We start from the raw sequence: 16,023 nt of genomic DNA on the forward strand, positions 1-16,023 counted from the left end.
GATGAGGATCATGCAGGTCCCAAACCGACGCAACCTCCCCTCCTGAGAACTTGAGGGATGCCGGGGATCGGAGGAAACATACAGTAGCGGAAAGAGACCCTCCACTACGAACGTATCTCCTAGTGCTCCTCTCGGAGGAAATTCCCTCATTCAGTACCTTTCGCACTTCCAGTTGGCACCAGTTGCGAAAAGGTACACCTGTGGGGTTCCCCAAAAGGCGAAGATCTCTTGAAGGACTTCCTGAGCTAGCTCCCACTCGTGGGAGACCACGCTCTGCCTGCTCAGAGCGTCCGCCGCCATGTTCTCTTCGCCGGCTAGATGAACTGCCGATAGGGAGATTCCCTCTTGAATTGCCCAGAACAAGAGCCGCATTGCCTCCCTGCACAGAGGTAGTGACCCCCCACACCTCCTCTCTTGTTGAGGTAATGCATTACCAATGTGTTGTCCGTCATTATCAGGACAGTCTTCCCCCGTACAGATGGCAGGAAAGCCTTCAGCGCCAGTCTGATGGCTCGCAGCGCCAAAAGATTGATGTGAAGTCTGGACTCGGACGGAGACCGACAGCTGACGGACAGACCGTTGGCATACGCCCCCCCACCCTGTCAGGGAAGCATCCGTCACTGCCGTGACCTCCGGCCATGGTTGCCAAAAAGGCTTTCCTTTTATGAGATTTTTCTCATCGGCCCACCACAGAAGCTCCTGCGAAACTGAGACTGGAACATGAAGGTGGTCCGACATCCAGCCCGAGAACTAGGACCATTGAGTCCGGAGAGTACACTGAAGGTATCTCATTCTCAATCGGACCTCTGGCACCAGAAAAATGCAGGATACCATGAGGCCGAGCAACTTTAAGAATATGAAAGCCGGAAGACTATGGGCTTGCTGAAATTTCGTGACCATCTGAAGAATGTGATGAGCCCTCACCTTGGGTGGGGAGCATATCCCTATGTACTGGAGCTTTTGGGAAGGTATCATATGAGACTTCTTGAAGTTGAGGGAGAAGCCCAACTTGTGAAGGGAATGTCAGGTGACGGCCAGATGATCCAAGGCTTGTTCAGGAGAACGCGCCCTGATCAACCAATCGTCCAGGTAGGGGGAGACGTGAATTCCCCTCTCTTCTGAGATGCGCTGCCACCACCACCACCATGAGCTTGGTGAAAACCCTCAGGTGGGGGTGAGCCCAAAGGGCAGGACCCGAAACTGATAGTGCGAGCCCACCACAGCAAACTGCAGGAATTTTCTGTGCTTGAGATGGATCGGCACAGGAAAACAAGCATCCTACAGGTCCAATGACACCAACCAATCCTGAAGTGGGAGGGCCTGAAGGATCTGAGAAAGAGTGACCATCTTGTACTTGTCCTTCCTGAGGAACTTGTTAAAGTAACGCAAGTCCAAGATGGCTCTCTGTCCTCCGTCCTTCTTGGGAATAAAAAAAATAAAGGGGGAACACCAACCCTTGTTCCTCTCGGTCACAGGCACTGGTTCTACAGCGCCTTGCTCCAGCAGGGTTAAAATCTCCTGCACAAGGAGCGGATCCGGAACCTTCAAAGAGTGTTTCCCTGGTGGATTGTCGTGAGGCCGGCAGAGAAAAGGGAGGCAGTAACCGTGGGCTATTGTATCCATAGCCCGCGCCTCTGAAGTAATGGCTCGCCATTCTTTGAGATGCTGCAACAGTCTGTCCCCCCACACCCCCATCGGTGAACAATGACTCAAGGCTTCAGAGCGGTTTAGAAAACGGAGGCAGCAGTGCCTGAGGGCAAAGAGGCAGCTGCTTGAGCAGCTTTGGCACCCCTACCTCGTCCACCACGAGGGAACTTACGTTGGCCCCTATGACCGGCTATCCCTCTCGCCTTTCCAAATAAGGAGCAATAGCAAAAGGAACCACCCCTCCATTGTTGTCCCCTAGCACGAAAAGGCTGAGGTTGTCGAACAGCTGTTCCAAAAGATTTGGCAGCTGCTTTGGGGGACTACAACTTCTCAAGGCTTTCGTCAGCCTTGGTGCCAAAAAGATGAGACCCGTCCAAGGGCATGTTGAGAAGACGGGCCTGCACATCGGGTGCAATCCACGGAGGGATGGTAGGGTACGCAGCCTGCTTCGAGGTAGCCGTAGCCACCTGAACCACCAAACTCTCGGGATTGGGGTGAGTGGACAGGTAGTCTGAGTCGCTACTGGATGGCTGGTATTTTCTAGATAACGACTTGTTAACCGCCGGAAGAGTCTCCGGGGCAGTCCAAGTAGCAGCCACCCTCTTTTGTAAAGCCATATGAAATGGCAACACCGGGTCAGTGGACAGACCCTGATCCAAGATGTCTGTAAGATCATCTTGATCAAATTGTACTGGAGGACCGGACCAACCTAGGTACTCAACAACCCTGAACATCAATCTCCGATAAGAAGAGTCGGCATGATCACCATGCTCTGGCCTACCAAACTCCATCTCCGGAGAAGTGTCAAGTCCACTGGCATCATGCAAAGTGACAGATCTTCAATCTGACTTTCCTCAGCAAAAAGACATTCTGAAACATTGGACGTCCCATAAGGAAGATCAAAATGACCAATCTCCTCCTCAGACCTCTCTTTCTCCTCAGATATTTTGGAGGGACTGAAAAAAACTCCATTCTGGGGAGAGGAGTGCACCTCTTATCAGGAACAGGCTTCACAGACTTGCCAGAAGCCTTCCTAAGAGGATCCACAGCCACAGGGCCTTCCACAGGGAAAAGAGGCCCAGTAGGCATTGATGGCAGCGACAACTCAGACGGTGTTGGCGTCGACAAAGGCTCCTATGGCTTTGAAGGCCTGGCCGGGGGTAAAGACCTGACAGACGCACTTGACGGACACGGCGCCAATGGCGTCGACACCTTCAAGGACTTCATAGACTTAAACGGTTTCGTTGGAGATGAAGAGCACGACCTGGACCTTGCACGTCTCTGGCGAGCCCCCCGATGCCTTGTCCGAATGGGACCTCGATGGCTCCCGATGCTCATCGCGCCAGTTACCCAGGCCAGAGGGTGCACAAGTATCTGGTCGAGAGTGTTCCTTGACGGCTTCTACCGAAGGTGCGGACAAGACTGTACCTCGAGACTGAAAAATCTGTAACATTAGCTCCCAAAACGACTACCATTCCTCGAGGGTGGAGGATTTAGTGGGGCAGGCCACTTTATTTCAGGCAGTAGACATCAGACGAGGAAGGCACACAGTGACACCGCTTCCTGGACCACCTTGACGAAGAGTGGCACAAACCACTCAGGGACCGAGATCTCCTGGAGTGCTTCCGACGAGGAGTGTCCCCTCTCGACTCGTCGGTGGACAGACCAGTAGACTTCGTTTTACGGGGTTTGGAAACACAACCTACCTTCAATTTCCCCTTACACTCCCGCAAGGCCTTGGCAGTCAACCATGGCACATCAAGCCGTCGTCCGTAGTGTGGTCCTTGCAGAGGCACCACAAGCAAATACGATGTTGGTCTATGATGGACATCTTGTACCCACACTTCTTGAAGCCAGACCGCAGGGTCATTGGGGTAGACGACGAAGACATAACACCAAATGCGATAGAAACACAAGGCGCGCTGAGTTCTCAAAGCATACATGTTGCAGAAAAAACAGAATTGAGGCTACGGGCGACGTGCGTGCTACTTATAACATCTGATGACGTCACCCTCGACGGAGACCTTCGAGGGACATCGACCTGACACCCTCGATGCAAGGGTACCCTCTGCCGAGAAATTTTGGAGAAAGCTGTGGACATTATATGTCATAGATGACAAATACGTTGGAGGACACAATCCATTCGAAATAAATACTCTTGGGCAATGTGTCTCGTTGTCAGAGTCCTGATCCTGATCTATTACACCAGCAAAAACGACATCTGTCCTTCCCTGCCTCCTATTGGCCTTCTCTCATGATCCTAGCCCTCCCTCCAGGTACTGGCATCCCACAGATGAGACGTCTTCTTTTATTAGGCCTCTGCTCAGGCACGGCCGTTGAGTCATCAAACCCAGTTGGATTCAGTCTGCATGTACAGAGTGAAAACCGAGAACACCATAATAACTATATATACCTAATGAAAATTAAGTTTCAATGATGTACAAATCCCTAAGGCTAATGGAATTGGACTTTGCTGCATAGCACTCAAAATTGACAAAGATTGCAATGGACAGGTAACATTTGATGAGACCTTTGATAGGTAGGAGCACCTGAAATGTTAGCACTCACAATAGTTTGTAAACATACACCAGGCATTACAAAGCCTGTATTGGAAAAGCTGCAGGTTGTGTGACAATATCAGTAATTGATGGTTCCAGAAGAGTGCCAATGTTGGACTATTAAATGGGTAAAAATATGAAAAACAGATGTGTGAACTACTTAAGAAGATTATGGAAGTAAAAACAAATTCTTCTCCTATATGTACAAATGGACTTCGAGGCCTTTAAACACCAGATGATACTGTGCCGATTCAAATGAGAAGTCACACTTATTTCTGTGTTCTGGCATACTACACCTTTTCATTATCATTAGCAGTGACTATACTTCGGTGCATGGTGCCATTGCTTGTAGTGGAACTACAAATAATTGAGTCGATAGGTATTCGCCACCTATCTATACCTCAGTATTTTAACACATATGTGACAGAAGGCTATTTTGTTTACAAAGTTATTCCTAACACTAAGTCCCTAGTATAAAAACTGATTAGCCCTATGTGTAGATAATCTAGTGCCCAAGCTTGCTTGGCCCTAGTTGGTGCTGATGTGCCGACTGCAAGGGGATGTCGAGATACTGACCCTATCCTCTCTAAGCCACTTTCCTACTATCTACAAGTAAGTGCACACTGTTTGGGGGTCGATGTCTGCATTTAATATTGTCGCCTCCAAAGCGTGTGTCTTATCAAGGGTAAAAACAAAAACTTGTTTAAATGAGAGTTCTGTGATATTTAGTCACATGCAACTCTATTAAAAGACTCATTCACTCTGCACCGTGCTAAGACCATGGAGGGAAAAATAGAGTTATAATAACTGAATAAATTTCTTTGTACAAGCCCTTTACTCAATGTGTAAGGGAATCGGAGTCTGGGTTATCAACCAGATACTACCATAACAGTCAACCGGTTTCAGCGTGATTCACAAGTAGCCGCTTTCTTCAGGACGAATATCAGTAACTTTAATATTCTTTTGGTACTCTTCAATACAATGAAACTTGTTGAGGATATCTTCAGGTCTCTGACCAGATAAGTTGGGTCAATCCCTGAATCCTACAGGATAAAAAACAAAAAAAAAGAGACAAAGGGGACTATCATCAGTCTCGGAGTACTTCTAAATCCTACTGTACAGATGCTTGGTCATTCGCCTTGCTGGGCAATGAGACTCTTATTCCAGGACTTCTGTTCGTGCCTGCTCCGTGCTGGGTATGTCTGAAACTCAGCTGCAAGTATTCTTGATAGGGATCTGTCCTAACTGATTCTTCCTGTGAGGGGGTCTGTGTCTCCCCAAAATTATTTCCTGTAATGGAAAACGGGAAGCTTCGGAACGTGTTTTATGCTTGAAGCTGAACATTTTTTCATTTTATGCTATATCGTCCAGCCAGTTAGCCAATGGGCTCATTACCACTCTATTCAGACTAAGTCAAGACAACTCTACTTGTGTTAAGCCACATTAGGCTCTTTGTAGAGTTATTACCACTCTATTCAGGCAACTAGTAACCCTTTGTGTGTTACCCCACTTTAGGGAACTGGCTCCTTAATCCCATCCATGTCTACCCCTTAGTGCGAGCGGGATCTTACGTTCCGATTCCTTTTTATTCATTGTTAATGTGGCATGCCTGCCCATGGAAACTCTAATGCGGGGTCTGAAGAAAGGGGTCTGAACAAAGGGGGGCTGGTAGGTACGACCGCTTACCTCGGTTACTTCTCTGTACTGCCGCTTTTCTTCCGCGATCGGGATATGCGCCATTTTGTGTTTCATCTGTGTTGGTTGTAGTCGCGTCCCGATCACATGATCGCTCGCGAACTACAATTCAACCTCAGAGTGGGTAGGGAGATGTAGTTTCTCTCTCCCTGACGCTTATTCTTCTGCGCTATTTGTTGTAGATGCATCGCGATCATGTGATCGCGTGCAGCCAGCAGCTCGATCCCAGAGGTAAGCTGGGAGATGTATGCAGTGTCATCATGGTGGCCGACTCTAGGTCCTGCCACTGAAACAGTGTCTGTTCAACAGCAATGAGTGTTACTGTGCTAAAGGTGACTCCTGGCAGAGTCCATTGTTCCAATTAGCAGCCCTCACAGTCCCAGTTCCCTGCATGGAACCACAACTAGTGGAAAGGGGAAGCTCAGAAGAATCCCCCTTCCATTTTCATGTTTTATATTGCAGAGGGTATGGCACCCCTAGAGGCTAAAATCAACTTCTTGCACATGGTTTTGCCGGTTTGACTAGAAACTCACTACCTGATGTTCCATACCCCAATCTAGAATGCTTCCAAACCATTGCATAATTTGGGTATTATTGAAGTTAAAGTTTCAAAGTAATTTCGAATAAGCAAAAATCCAAATTGCTGGGAGTGCCTGCTTGTAGCCTAGAAGGGTCTGGTTAATGCGACACCAACAGCTAACCAGGAGGTACGTTTGGCACCCCATGCCAAATGGTGCCATCCAAACATACAATTTTAGCTCATCAAATCGTCATTTTGATAACTTCATGTTCTGGCACACATTAAGCAGTACACCAAGACTTATTTCCATTTAACTTGAAAGCTTTAATACCATTTTACTGACATAATCTGACCTAAGAAGTAACAAAAGAGCACTATCGATATTCCAGACGAGCTAGCTTTAACCATTTTTGATCTACCCATCAGCCACAAGAATGTTGCAGTAAGAAAAGGGACTTCTAAATAAAGGTTTAACAGTTACATTTCCTTAAGATATCCATGCTACAATCTAGCTATGAAATCATCATATTGCAAGGTAATACTTTGCAGAGAAGGAACGCAACATTTGGGGACCTCTCTAGAAAGGGAGGAGACAGTGACTGCTAAAAGGGAAATAAATGCACAAATAAAAAATAAGGAAAGGTATGAATTAAAATGTACTAAATTGTTGCCACTGCATATTCTCCTTAATTTACACCTGTGTACCGACTCACGTATGTGTTAATTGTGTCAAACACAGCTCTAAATGCTAAAATGAGTTGATCGGCATTAGCAGGAGTAACTCAGATAAAACAATGCCAAAACAATAAAAATAAATATAAAGGATACATTATTTTGTCTAGACTTTGCTGCCTCCATGATACAAAACACAGCTCCCTTATTTGAAAAAATAAATTTGACTTCTAATATATATGGCAGATACCAGTTATTGGACAATAGTTGGAATAACAAAAAAATATCATGGAGGTTCAACTTTAGAAAATATTTCCCTAATGTATGGCAACTACTTCTAAATACAATACCAGGTCTTGAAATGAAGGACATCAAAGGATATCCAGAAGTGGCTTTGGGATGGACCAGTGAGAATGTATTGCATTATGTTGGAACTAACAAGCTGCTTTTATATGATCCCTACACCACAGCTGCTTAGAAGGAATCAGCCTTCAGTGCTGATATAGGTCTCTGCTGTTCAGACTTTGCAGTAGACCCTACAATTGGCAAGATCTGACAAAATTAACTTCATGCAAAGTCCGGTAAACTCTCTCAAAAGGCAGAGCAAACACAGCTAGAAACCAGAATAATTACAACAGTCTGACATCCAAAAACAACAGAATATTATAGCCAGTAGTTTTTTTTGACGTTTTGTTTAATAATAATAACGACAGCAGCTCCATTTTCAGTCAGCTGACTTCCATTTGTAGCAGTTGATAACAAGTGTCAGACATTTAATGACTGAGGGATGCAACTGTATATTGAAGCTTAAGCACACACTCTTTATGAAAAAAAGGAGAGAAAATATTGTTCAACTAAGTTTAAACCCTAAAACTATTTTGTCTACATTATAGTAGCCATTTTTTACCTGGTTGTTTGCCCCACACCCAACTTTCCATGATTGACTTTGCTCTGCAAGTGGGGACAGGAGTCTCGTCTTCATCTTTTTTCTCTTTGTCATTCTGGTCATCTTTCTTGGAAGCACTCTGGCAATCATTGCCATCATCTAGGAAAGTTCACATGACAACGTATTAATAGGACATCTTACTGAAACTAGCCCAACTTCCACATTCTAAAAAGGAGGTTAAACAGAAATATACACGCATAAGAAACCTATCTTGCCACGGTTACACCTACCTGTAAACCCAAAGACCTCTGCAAACAGCTACGTGTATATCTGACATCGACTAGGAGGTCAGATGGGGTGGAAGATTTCGAACCCAATACAGGGGGGGGGGGGGGGGGGGACACTTCGGATGAAATGTAAATTGCAGAGCTGTACTGTCATACTGTGCCACTGAGCAATCTCAAAATACCAGTTCTATTGCCATAAGATGTTGAGAACTGTATATCTGTAGATCATAGACCTACTAGCATGCTTATGCTGCTGGACCCGTCTGCTGCCTTTGACCCGGTGGACCATGCAGCTTTGGTTGCCAGGTTGGAGGAGGTAGCAGGCTTTACACCTGCCGCAGCCTGATGGATTAAATCATTCCAGGTTTCGGGGGGAGGGTCGTTACTGGAGAGTGAGTAGTGACCTAGCAGATGCTACCCCAACAAGGAGTTCCTCAGGGAGCCTGTCTGTCCTCTATCTTCTAAAACATTTTTACTGTGCCATTCCTGGACTTCCTGCATCTTAACGACATTGATTTTACCAACTACGCCGATGACACCCAATGTGTCATCCCACTCACTGGTGTCTTCGTTGAGGATGAAGCAAACATCAATAGAATCTATTATCTTATCCAAAACTGGATGAGTACTAACAGCCTCTCGCTCAATACGAGCAAGACAGAGTTAATGCTTGTAGTAACAGCAAAGAAAATGTGCAAGCTGGAGGGACAGTATACCCAATTTGTGATCGATGGCTGTATTATTGAAACTAAAAAGAAGGTCAAAACTTTAGTGGTTTATTTGGACCGCAGTTCGAGTATGAGGGCGCAGGTTAGCAGTCTTGTTGCTTCCACAGCCTACTATATCAAACCTTTGTCTCATGCCCACCCGTTTCCATCTAGAACAAGCAGGGAAGCATTAGCGCGTGCACCAATTAGTTCAAGTATGGACTACTGTAGTAGCCTCCCGATTGGTTTACCCATCTGCCAGATCAATAGACTCCCAAGTGATGCAGAGTAATCCTGTCAGTCGTAAACCGGAACAGAGGGGATCATATTTTGGATGCAAGAAGAGATCTACACTGGCTGAGAATCAAGGAGAGAATTCGGTTTCGTGTATTGGTACTCACCTTTAACTGTATGAAAAATGCGGGCCCAATCTATCTTAAAGATGATCTGGTTCTCAAAGCCAATAATTATAACCTGAGATCCAGTTAATTGCTCCCTCCTTAACATTCCCGTCTGCCGGCTGACGCAAGCCAAAACTGGAGCCTTCTTCTCGGCATGTCCTATCCTGTGGAATGGACTCTGCATGAACCTTGAGAGAAGAATTCTCTATCAGGGTATTTAGAAAGGGACTGAAAAGCCTTCTGTTTAACTAACAGCATTTCCTAGCTTCCGGATCCATCGGACATACTGCTCTGTCAGTGTATAAGCTGCCTGTTGTCTTTAATGTATAGGTTTTAGCGCCCTTAAGCCCCCTGGTCTGTGGAAGCTATTGGGATCTGTATGATTTGGCTGTGGCATAATTGTTTGTGGCGGAATTTACCCTAGTCAATTTCGCCACTAAATCAATTTTGCTGTGGCCAAAATCCACAAATCTATACCCTCCCGCCAATACATTTCCCCCCCCTCCCAAAAACGTACCTTTTGCACGTCCGCTTCCTTCCGACCCTGGAGTGTCCATTCCGTCTCTTACGCGGGTTGTATCAGATGCTGCAGGGTCTGCTTTTTTTTTTGTCTGCCCACCCACCTGCCCCCAATCCTCAGGAAGCGGGGACACCCCTGCTAACCCCCAAAGGCTAATCTATACCGAACATGGGGAGCAGGGGAAATCCCCGCTCCCCATGTTCGGTAGCGTTCATCCAATTTGATATATTTTTTAATCGATTGAATGTACTGCCCGAATTCGGCCAGATGTACCATTACATTTGATTTAAAAAAAAAATATATATATATATATATATATATCAAATTGGGCAATACCCTTTTATTGATGTCTGCCAGGTTTCAAAATAAAGTTTTAAAAAAAATATATACACGCATAGTCAATGTCAAAGAAAAACAACTGATCCGACATAGTTGCCAAATGATGCCATGTACAGTGGATCAAACTTAAGCCAGTTCCAGTTTTTAAATAATTGGGCTTTAGATTTTGCAACTAGTTGTTTTCCTTTTTTCATGGTAAGAATGCACCATTAAGTTCCTGAATCTGAGGTGCTATTGGCTCAAAGTGACCCCCATAACATGGGGTCATTGGTGGCTACTTCCATATCGTGTTGTGGGGCAGTACATTCCATGGGGAGCCCATTCTCCCACAATTCAGAGTCCACGGGTATATTACTTGCATGGATAATTTCTGATACCTGTGAGAAACCCGAGGGTGTTCTCCCAGTGAAGCCTTGAGAATCCCTTATTCTGGTGGCCAGGACACGACCATCGCTGTTGGATCCAGTTCCTGGGGGTGGACCAGTGGGGGAGGATCACCTGGATAAGGGAACCCGGGGTTATGCTCAGGGGAATACCCCAGGTGACACGCAGTATTTGACAGCCGAGAGAAAGGCGAGACATTGAGGCTTTCATGGGCTGTATTGCATCTGCCTCCCTTTCTCCTGTTAAGATATCTGTCCCAGATCCAACAAACCCTCCGTACGTAATCAATCCTCTAAGGTCCCAAACCCAGTTACATCCAAAAAGCATACTTGCCAGAATCTTTATTTCCCCCGTCTCCATTCCAATACTCGTATCCTTTCTATTCCTCAGAGTATCATTTTCCGCATTCCCTACTTGATCAGACAAAACACTGATTCCCACAATGCCCTTTGTTCATGTCACGGCCCCAGCTATACCCGCTTAGCCTGCAAACCCTACCAATTCACCCCCACCCCTGATTTTCATTTCTCAAAGTCCCAACCTACTATGACAGAACACTATCATCCCCACAATCCCCTATGTTCTGTTCTTCATCCCGGTCATTCTCACCCATTTAAGAAACCCTCCAAAACCTATCCTTCCGTGAGAACCCCAAACCCAAATACGAAGGATATGATACCATACAACACCTCTTTCCCTTCTGACTTTTTCCAACACAAACACTCACGCACACCACAAAAAACAGACTAATGTTAAGCCTGTGTACCTGACATGTTAGGGAGAATTCTCATTTATGTGCTAATTCCCTTCAACCTTAGAGACCCCCAGCACTTTTGCTGGATTTAGGACTTTTTAATTTTAACCATGGGAGAGAGACCTTTTTCCCACTCTCTCATGTGTTTGGACCGGATTTGGATTATGGGTTTCCACTGGTTTGTGGAATCTAACAAACTGCATAGGCATCTACTTTTTGTATGGTGACAGCACCTTCAGTGCAGTGTCCCAGAGAAATCCTTTTGGATTTCTCACAAGGTTTAAATACCTTTTCTTGGGTGAAGTACAGTTCCCAAGACTAGTAAAGTGACATTGACTTTACTTCCCTTTTCTCTTTGTAGGTCCAGCACACCCCATCTTATGTGGCGTGCTGGGGGGGAGGTGGGGTTACCTAGCAGCCCTTGTAACATTTTCAGGTTACCCTCACTATGTTAAATGGCTGGTGGTAGTGGTTTAATTGTTCCTACCATTGTGCTTTTCTACTGCAGGCTGAACCCTCAGCTGAAGTACAGCACCCATGTGTCGACCATTTCGTCAAAATGGCTCAGGGCTTCTTTTTTCGCCATTTTCTATTTGTGAGGTCTTTCTTGGGTTTTACTCTGTGCGTTGAGCCAGGTTTGAGCCCTTTGTTCATCTTGCCTTTGGTGGGCTTCAGCCCTGAAGCCTGCCTCTGGCTCCAGTGTGTCTGGAAGGACAGGATGTGAGGAGCGTTCCGACATTCCCCAGTGCTTTGTCTCCAGGAATGCCCGAATGCAACCAGTCCTGATTTGCTGGCTGGCTGTCCATTCAGGACAGTTAACCTGCTGTGTGATTGACAGCCTAGCCTGTGCATGAATGGGAAAAACCTGCTTAAAAAGTCGAGGGTTTTGGGACTAGAGGCAGAATCAACCACTGGGAGAAACACTAGACAAAGAAACCGGGAACGAAGCTTGTTGCATCCTCCTGGACCTTTGAATTGCCCGGTGAAGCCCTGCTGCTGTGTTGAAACTCCTTTTTAATTTCGACAGACGCTCCAGAAGGGACGATTTCTCCAGTTGGGTTAGGGGGACCAACTAACCCAGAGTCGAACTCCACTGGCACATCTTCCCCGACTGGCTGTACTTCTTCGCTGCTGCAAGAACCAAATGCAAAGGGTCGAGTAATCCGTAGTGAAACGTCTGAAATCCAGCTAGAAGCTCCAGGAATTTCTTAAGGACCCTCCAGAAGTAGGACGACCAGAGCTCAAGTACCCTCACCAGAGTGTAGGACCCAAGGAGTGAAGAAAGCCCAACCGGTATCAGATACCCGCGAAAAGAGCCCGTAGCTGCCGACGACCTTACAAGTACCGCATCAGGAGGCCTCCAGACAACCTACCTCCTTTCCCCACAACTGAGGCTCAGGGACAAGGGTCTGCACCGCGATAGCAAGACAGAATCCAGCTTGACTATTCTTCAAACCAGAGGTACTGTTTAGGTTTGGGGTACTTACCTCATTGCCTTTTTATCTGTGCTTTTCTCAGTTGGGAATTTCATTGGCTTGCTTTTAGAGTTGAGTCCAACTCTTTTTCTCACAGGCTTAACAGCTTGTGACCCTACAAGTGATTTTCTACAAACTCTCTAACTTTGTGCAAGACTGTTTCTGATCAAAGGAGTGCCTCAGCTCCATAGACTGTGTCCAAATTGACTCTGGCTGTCCTGGCTCCCTGAAGACTATTCTAGTCCATTGACTTTGATAGTTTGTCCCTCACAGGTGGTAACTTGTTTTAGACTGTTACTGCTGGGAAAGGCTGGTCTAGATTTCATAGGAAGATTTAGTTGTCCTCACATTTACTGAGAACCTGTTTAACCTTTTCATTCTCTAACCTTTCCTTTCTGCAACCTCAGAATCTGCAAACTATAACTAGTGCGATATATAAATGCCATTACTGTCCTTGTGAATGAGGTCACCTCAGGGTGTAGGAATTGTGTATGAAGCATTTCCAAAGGTTATCCACCAACTTGTTTTGATTCTGAAAATTAAGTATATTTACAGTGTTACACAAATTGCCTTTTTAAAGAACGCTTATTTAAAAATTGGTGTTAAATAAATATCTAATTATAACAGAATCCTTCAGAGAAAGAGTTACTTGGATACTTGCATTTAAGGATTTCAGCTCTCCGGCTCACATCTACCCCTCTTGAGATAGGCCTGGCTGCTCAGTCAAAGTCACACTACCAACTTGTGTAGTACAGACCTATACCAAAAGATGGGTTACATAATACCAAGCAGATAAGTGTTGTGCAGTCTCACACAGTATGACTGCAATTCTTACCTAACATGTCCCAAACCCGAGGGTCAGGCAAAGTCAGACAATTAAATTGAACCACACACACCCGACGGCCCTTCCGTTTAACCACAGGGATAAAAGGTGGAGCAAGCGCAGTATGAGCAAGGCGAGAACGATGAGACAGCTGAAATGCGACAGTTTAGAGAAGGAGACAGGCAGCAGGAATCGAGAGGGTGGCGAGGAGAGAAGTGACCTTGACCTTTTCATCCCAAGCCCGTGTAACCATCATGGAGGAGCGCCCTAGATGGCGAACAATCGCACAATTGTCCTGCAGCAGATGTCAGCTGTACACAGGGCAAGCTTATACCGATAAGCCGGAGCGGGGGAAGCTCCCGCGCCCCTGGTACTGGCCTAGACTCCAGAGAAGCCAAAAGCCAAGCGGTTCGCTACAGCCGGTGAGTCGAGGGGAGAACCGATAAGAACCAGGCTGTGTTGAGTGAGAATCGCAAAGTGCCAAGTTTTGGACCAAAGCTGCTGATCTTTTGAATGAACTGTTAAGAGTGTGAAGGGGAGACCAGCTGCAGAGGGGAAAAAGGCACTACGTGGGTGCTAACTCGAAACACTCCAGTCGAGCCTCATATGAGAGAAACTACAAGTACCAGAAGGCCATAGGAGGGCCAGTAAAATAGGTCAAAGTTCTCATACAGAGGGTCAAGCAAAACCCCTGCACAATCGAAAGACTGATCTAAAAGCAGTGCGAGAAAAAGGGAAGTGAATCCCACAACAAAAGAACGTTGAGAAATCAAGGGAATTTAATCCTGTTAAAGTAAGAGGGGTCTGAGCCCGATGGAGAGAGATCAGGCGGTGAAGCTATCACCCAGAAGTTCATTAATGAAGGAACTGTGATATCTTATGAAATATGATACAAAGAAGGTCAGCACCCAGAAGAGGGAGACCCCGGGGGTGAACCCATCAAACATTGTTAAAGAACTTTCATTTGTTAAAGGAACTTTTGTTTTGGCAGATCCTCCAAGGCAAAAGACTTGCAAGTGAAACTAGACTTGACCACCGACGGCCCCGATAGCTGAAAGCTCAAAGGTTAAAAGTTGAACTAACATCTCGTGCTAGAAAATCCCAAAAGTGTGCCGCAAGAGCTGCCATTGGAACTGTCGTCCCATGCTGGAGAGGACCGAGATCATAGTGTGCTTCAAGCTCCCATTTTACCCAGTGTCCAAAACATGGGGAAGGGAGGCCTAGGCTACCGCATCCTGACATATCATTTGAGAACACTTCTTTCTTACCTTGATCTATCCAACACCCCTTTTTGTATTAGTTGTGTGGTTTGGCAATAGGTTTCTTAGTATAGGCCTTTTTGATGATACGACATCACTAGGACTACCTTATTTTTCATTTGATGGTTGACTATTGTTCCCATTTTAGATTCAGGTTTAGATTAAGCATTTTTCCACCCTGCAACAGCATTAATTGTTCAATAAACACCCTTCAACTGTGATCACTCGAGTCAGTCTTACTTGTCACCATGAGTTCCTCACATACCCCACATCATGAAGCACAGTCACAGAGCTCTAGTCACTTAACATGGAAATCAAAGTTGCACATTCAAAACTATGGCAGCTTTGTTGCTGCCTTCGGCCACATGGATCATTGTTTGCAAATTATTACATTTGTGATCCATGTAAAGCAGCAGATTCCTTCAACCTTTCTATTGGCAAGGGTGTGCATCTCCTCAACACTACATTCTGTGGCAAATCGCAGGGATCAGTCACTTCTCTCTCGGGGAGGGGGGGGGGAGCTTTTCCTGTGAGGCTAGGGAGGTGAGCCTGCTCGGCAAGAAACTCAATAGGGGTCGAAACAAGCAGGAACTCACTGAGAGAGACTCCCACACTGGAGACAGGGACTCCAGTTCTTATAAGGAACTCCCCAAGTGACATATCAATAACCTACCTTCAAAAACATCCAGTGCAGAAAGATATGAACAACAAACCAAAATATGTTACTGTCATCCAAATACTCAAAATAGTACCTATGAAGGACAATGTATATTGTAGTGAGACTAAGCAAACCTCAGGAAGAATACAGTCATGAACCAAACAGAGGAAGGACTGAGTGCGCAGCGCAAGTCCCAGGGCAACGTAATAAAGTTAGAGGGGGAGACATGAGAGAAAGAACCTGCAAGTTTCGAATCTGCTTGCAGAGATACGCTGAAGCAAACTTGGGTGCGCGGCGTACAATACCAAAGAGAAGCCCACGTGCAGCTTCCGACTCGCGGCGTTGAAAAGGAGAAGAGACACGAGAAACCGAAGTGGACGCATGGCGTCCTGAGTGAGAGATAAGTGGCGACGTGACTGCTAACAAGTCGTGGTGAAC

The 16,023-nt window shown here is 46.0% G+C and overlaps 1 protein-coding gene and 1 long non-coding RNA gene across 5 annotated transcripts in view; one reads left to right on the forward strand and one right to left on the reverse strand.

Moving 5' to 3' along the window:
• Positions 1–16,023, reverse strand: part of HERC2 (HECT and RLD domain containing E3 ubiquitin protein ligase 2) — a 2,956,340-nt gene that overhangs the window by 2,891,675 nt on the left and 48,642 nt on the right. For all 4 annotated transcript variants that reach the window (XM_069636605.1, XM_069636607.1, XM_069636603.1 and 1 more), the window contains exon 4: positions 8,000–8,137. In XM_069636605.1, coding sequence (XP_069492706.1) covers positions 8,000–8,137 — 138 coding nt within the window. The remainder of the gene's footprint in view (positions 1–7,999; positions 8,138–16,023) is intronic.
• LOC138526181 (uncharacterized) overlaps positions 1–16,023 on the forward strand; it is a 270,656-nt gene that overhangs the window by 103,940 nt on the left and 150,693 nt on the right. The gene's annotated exons all lie outside the window — the stretch shown is intronic.

Source organism: Ambystoma mexicanum, chromosome 7p, assembly GCF_040938575.1.
Source record: "Ambystoma mexicanum isolate Mex_15411 chromosome 7p, UKY_AmexF1_1, whole genome shotgun sequence".
NCBI lineage: Eukaryota > Metazoa > Chordata > Amphibia > Caudata > Ambystomatidae > Ambystoma > Ambystoma mexicanum.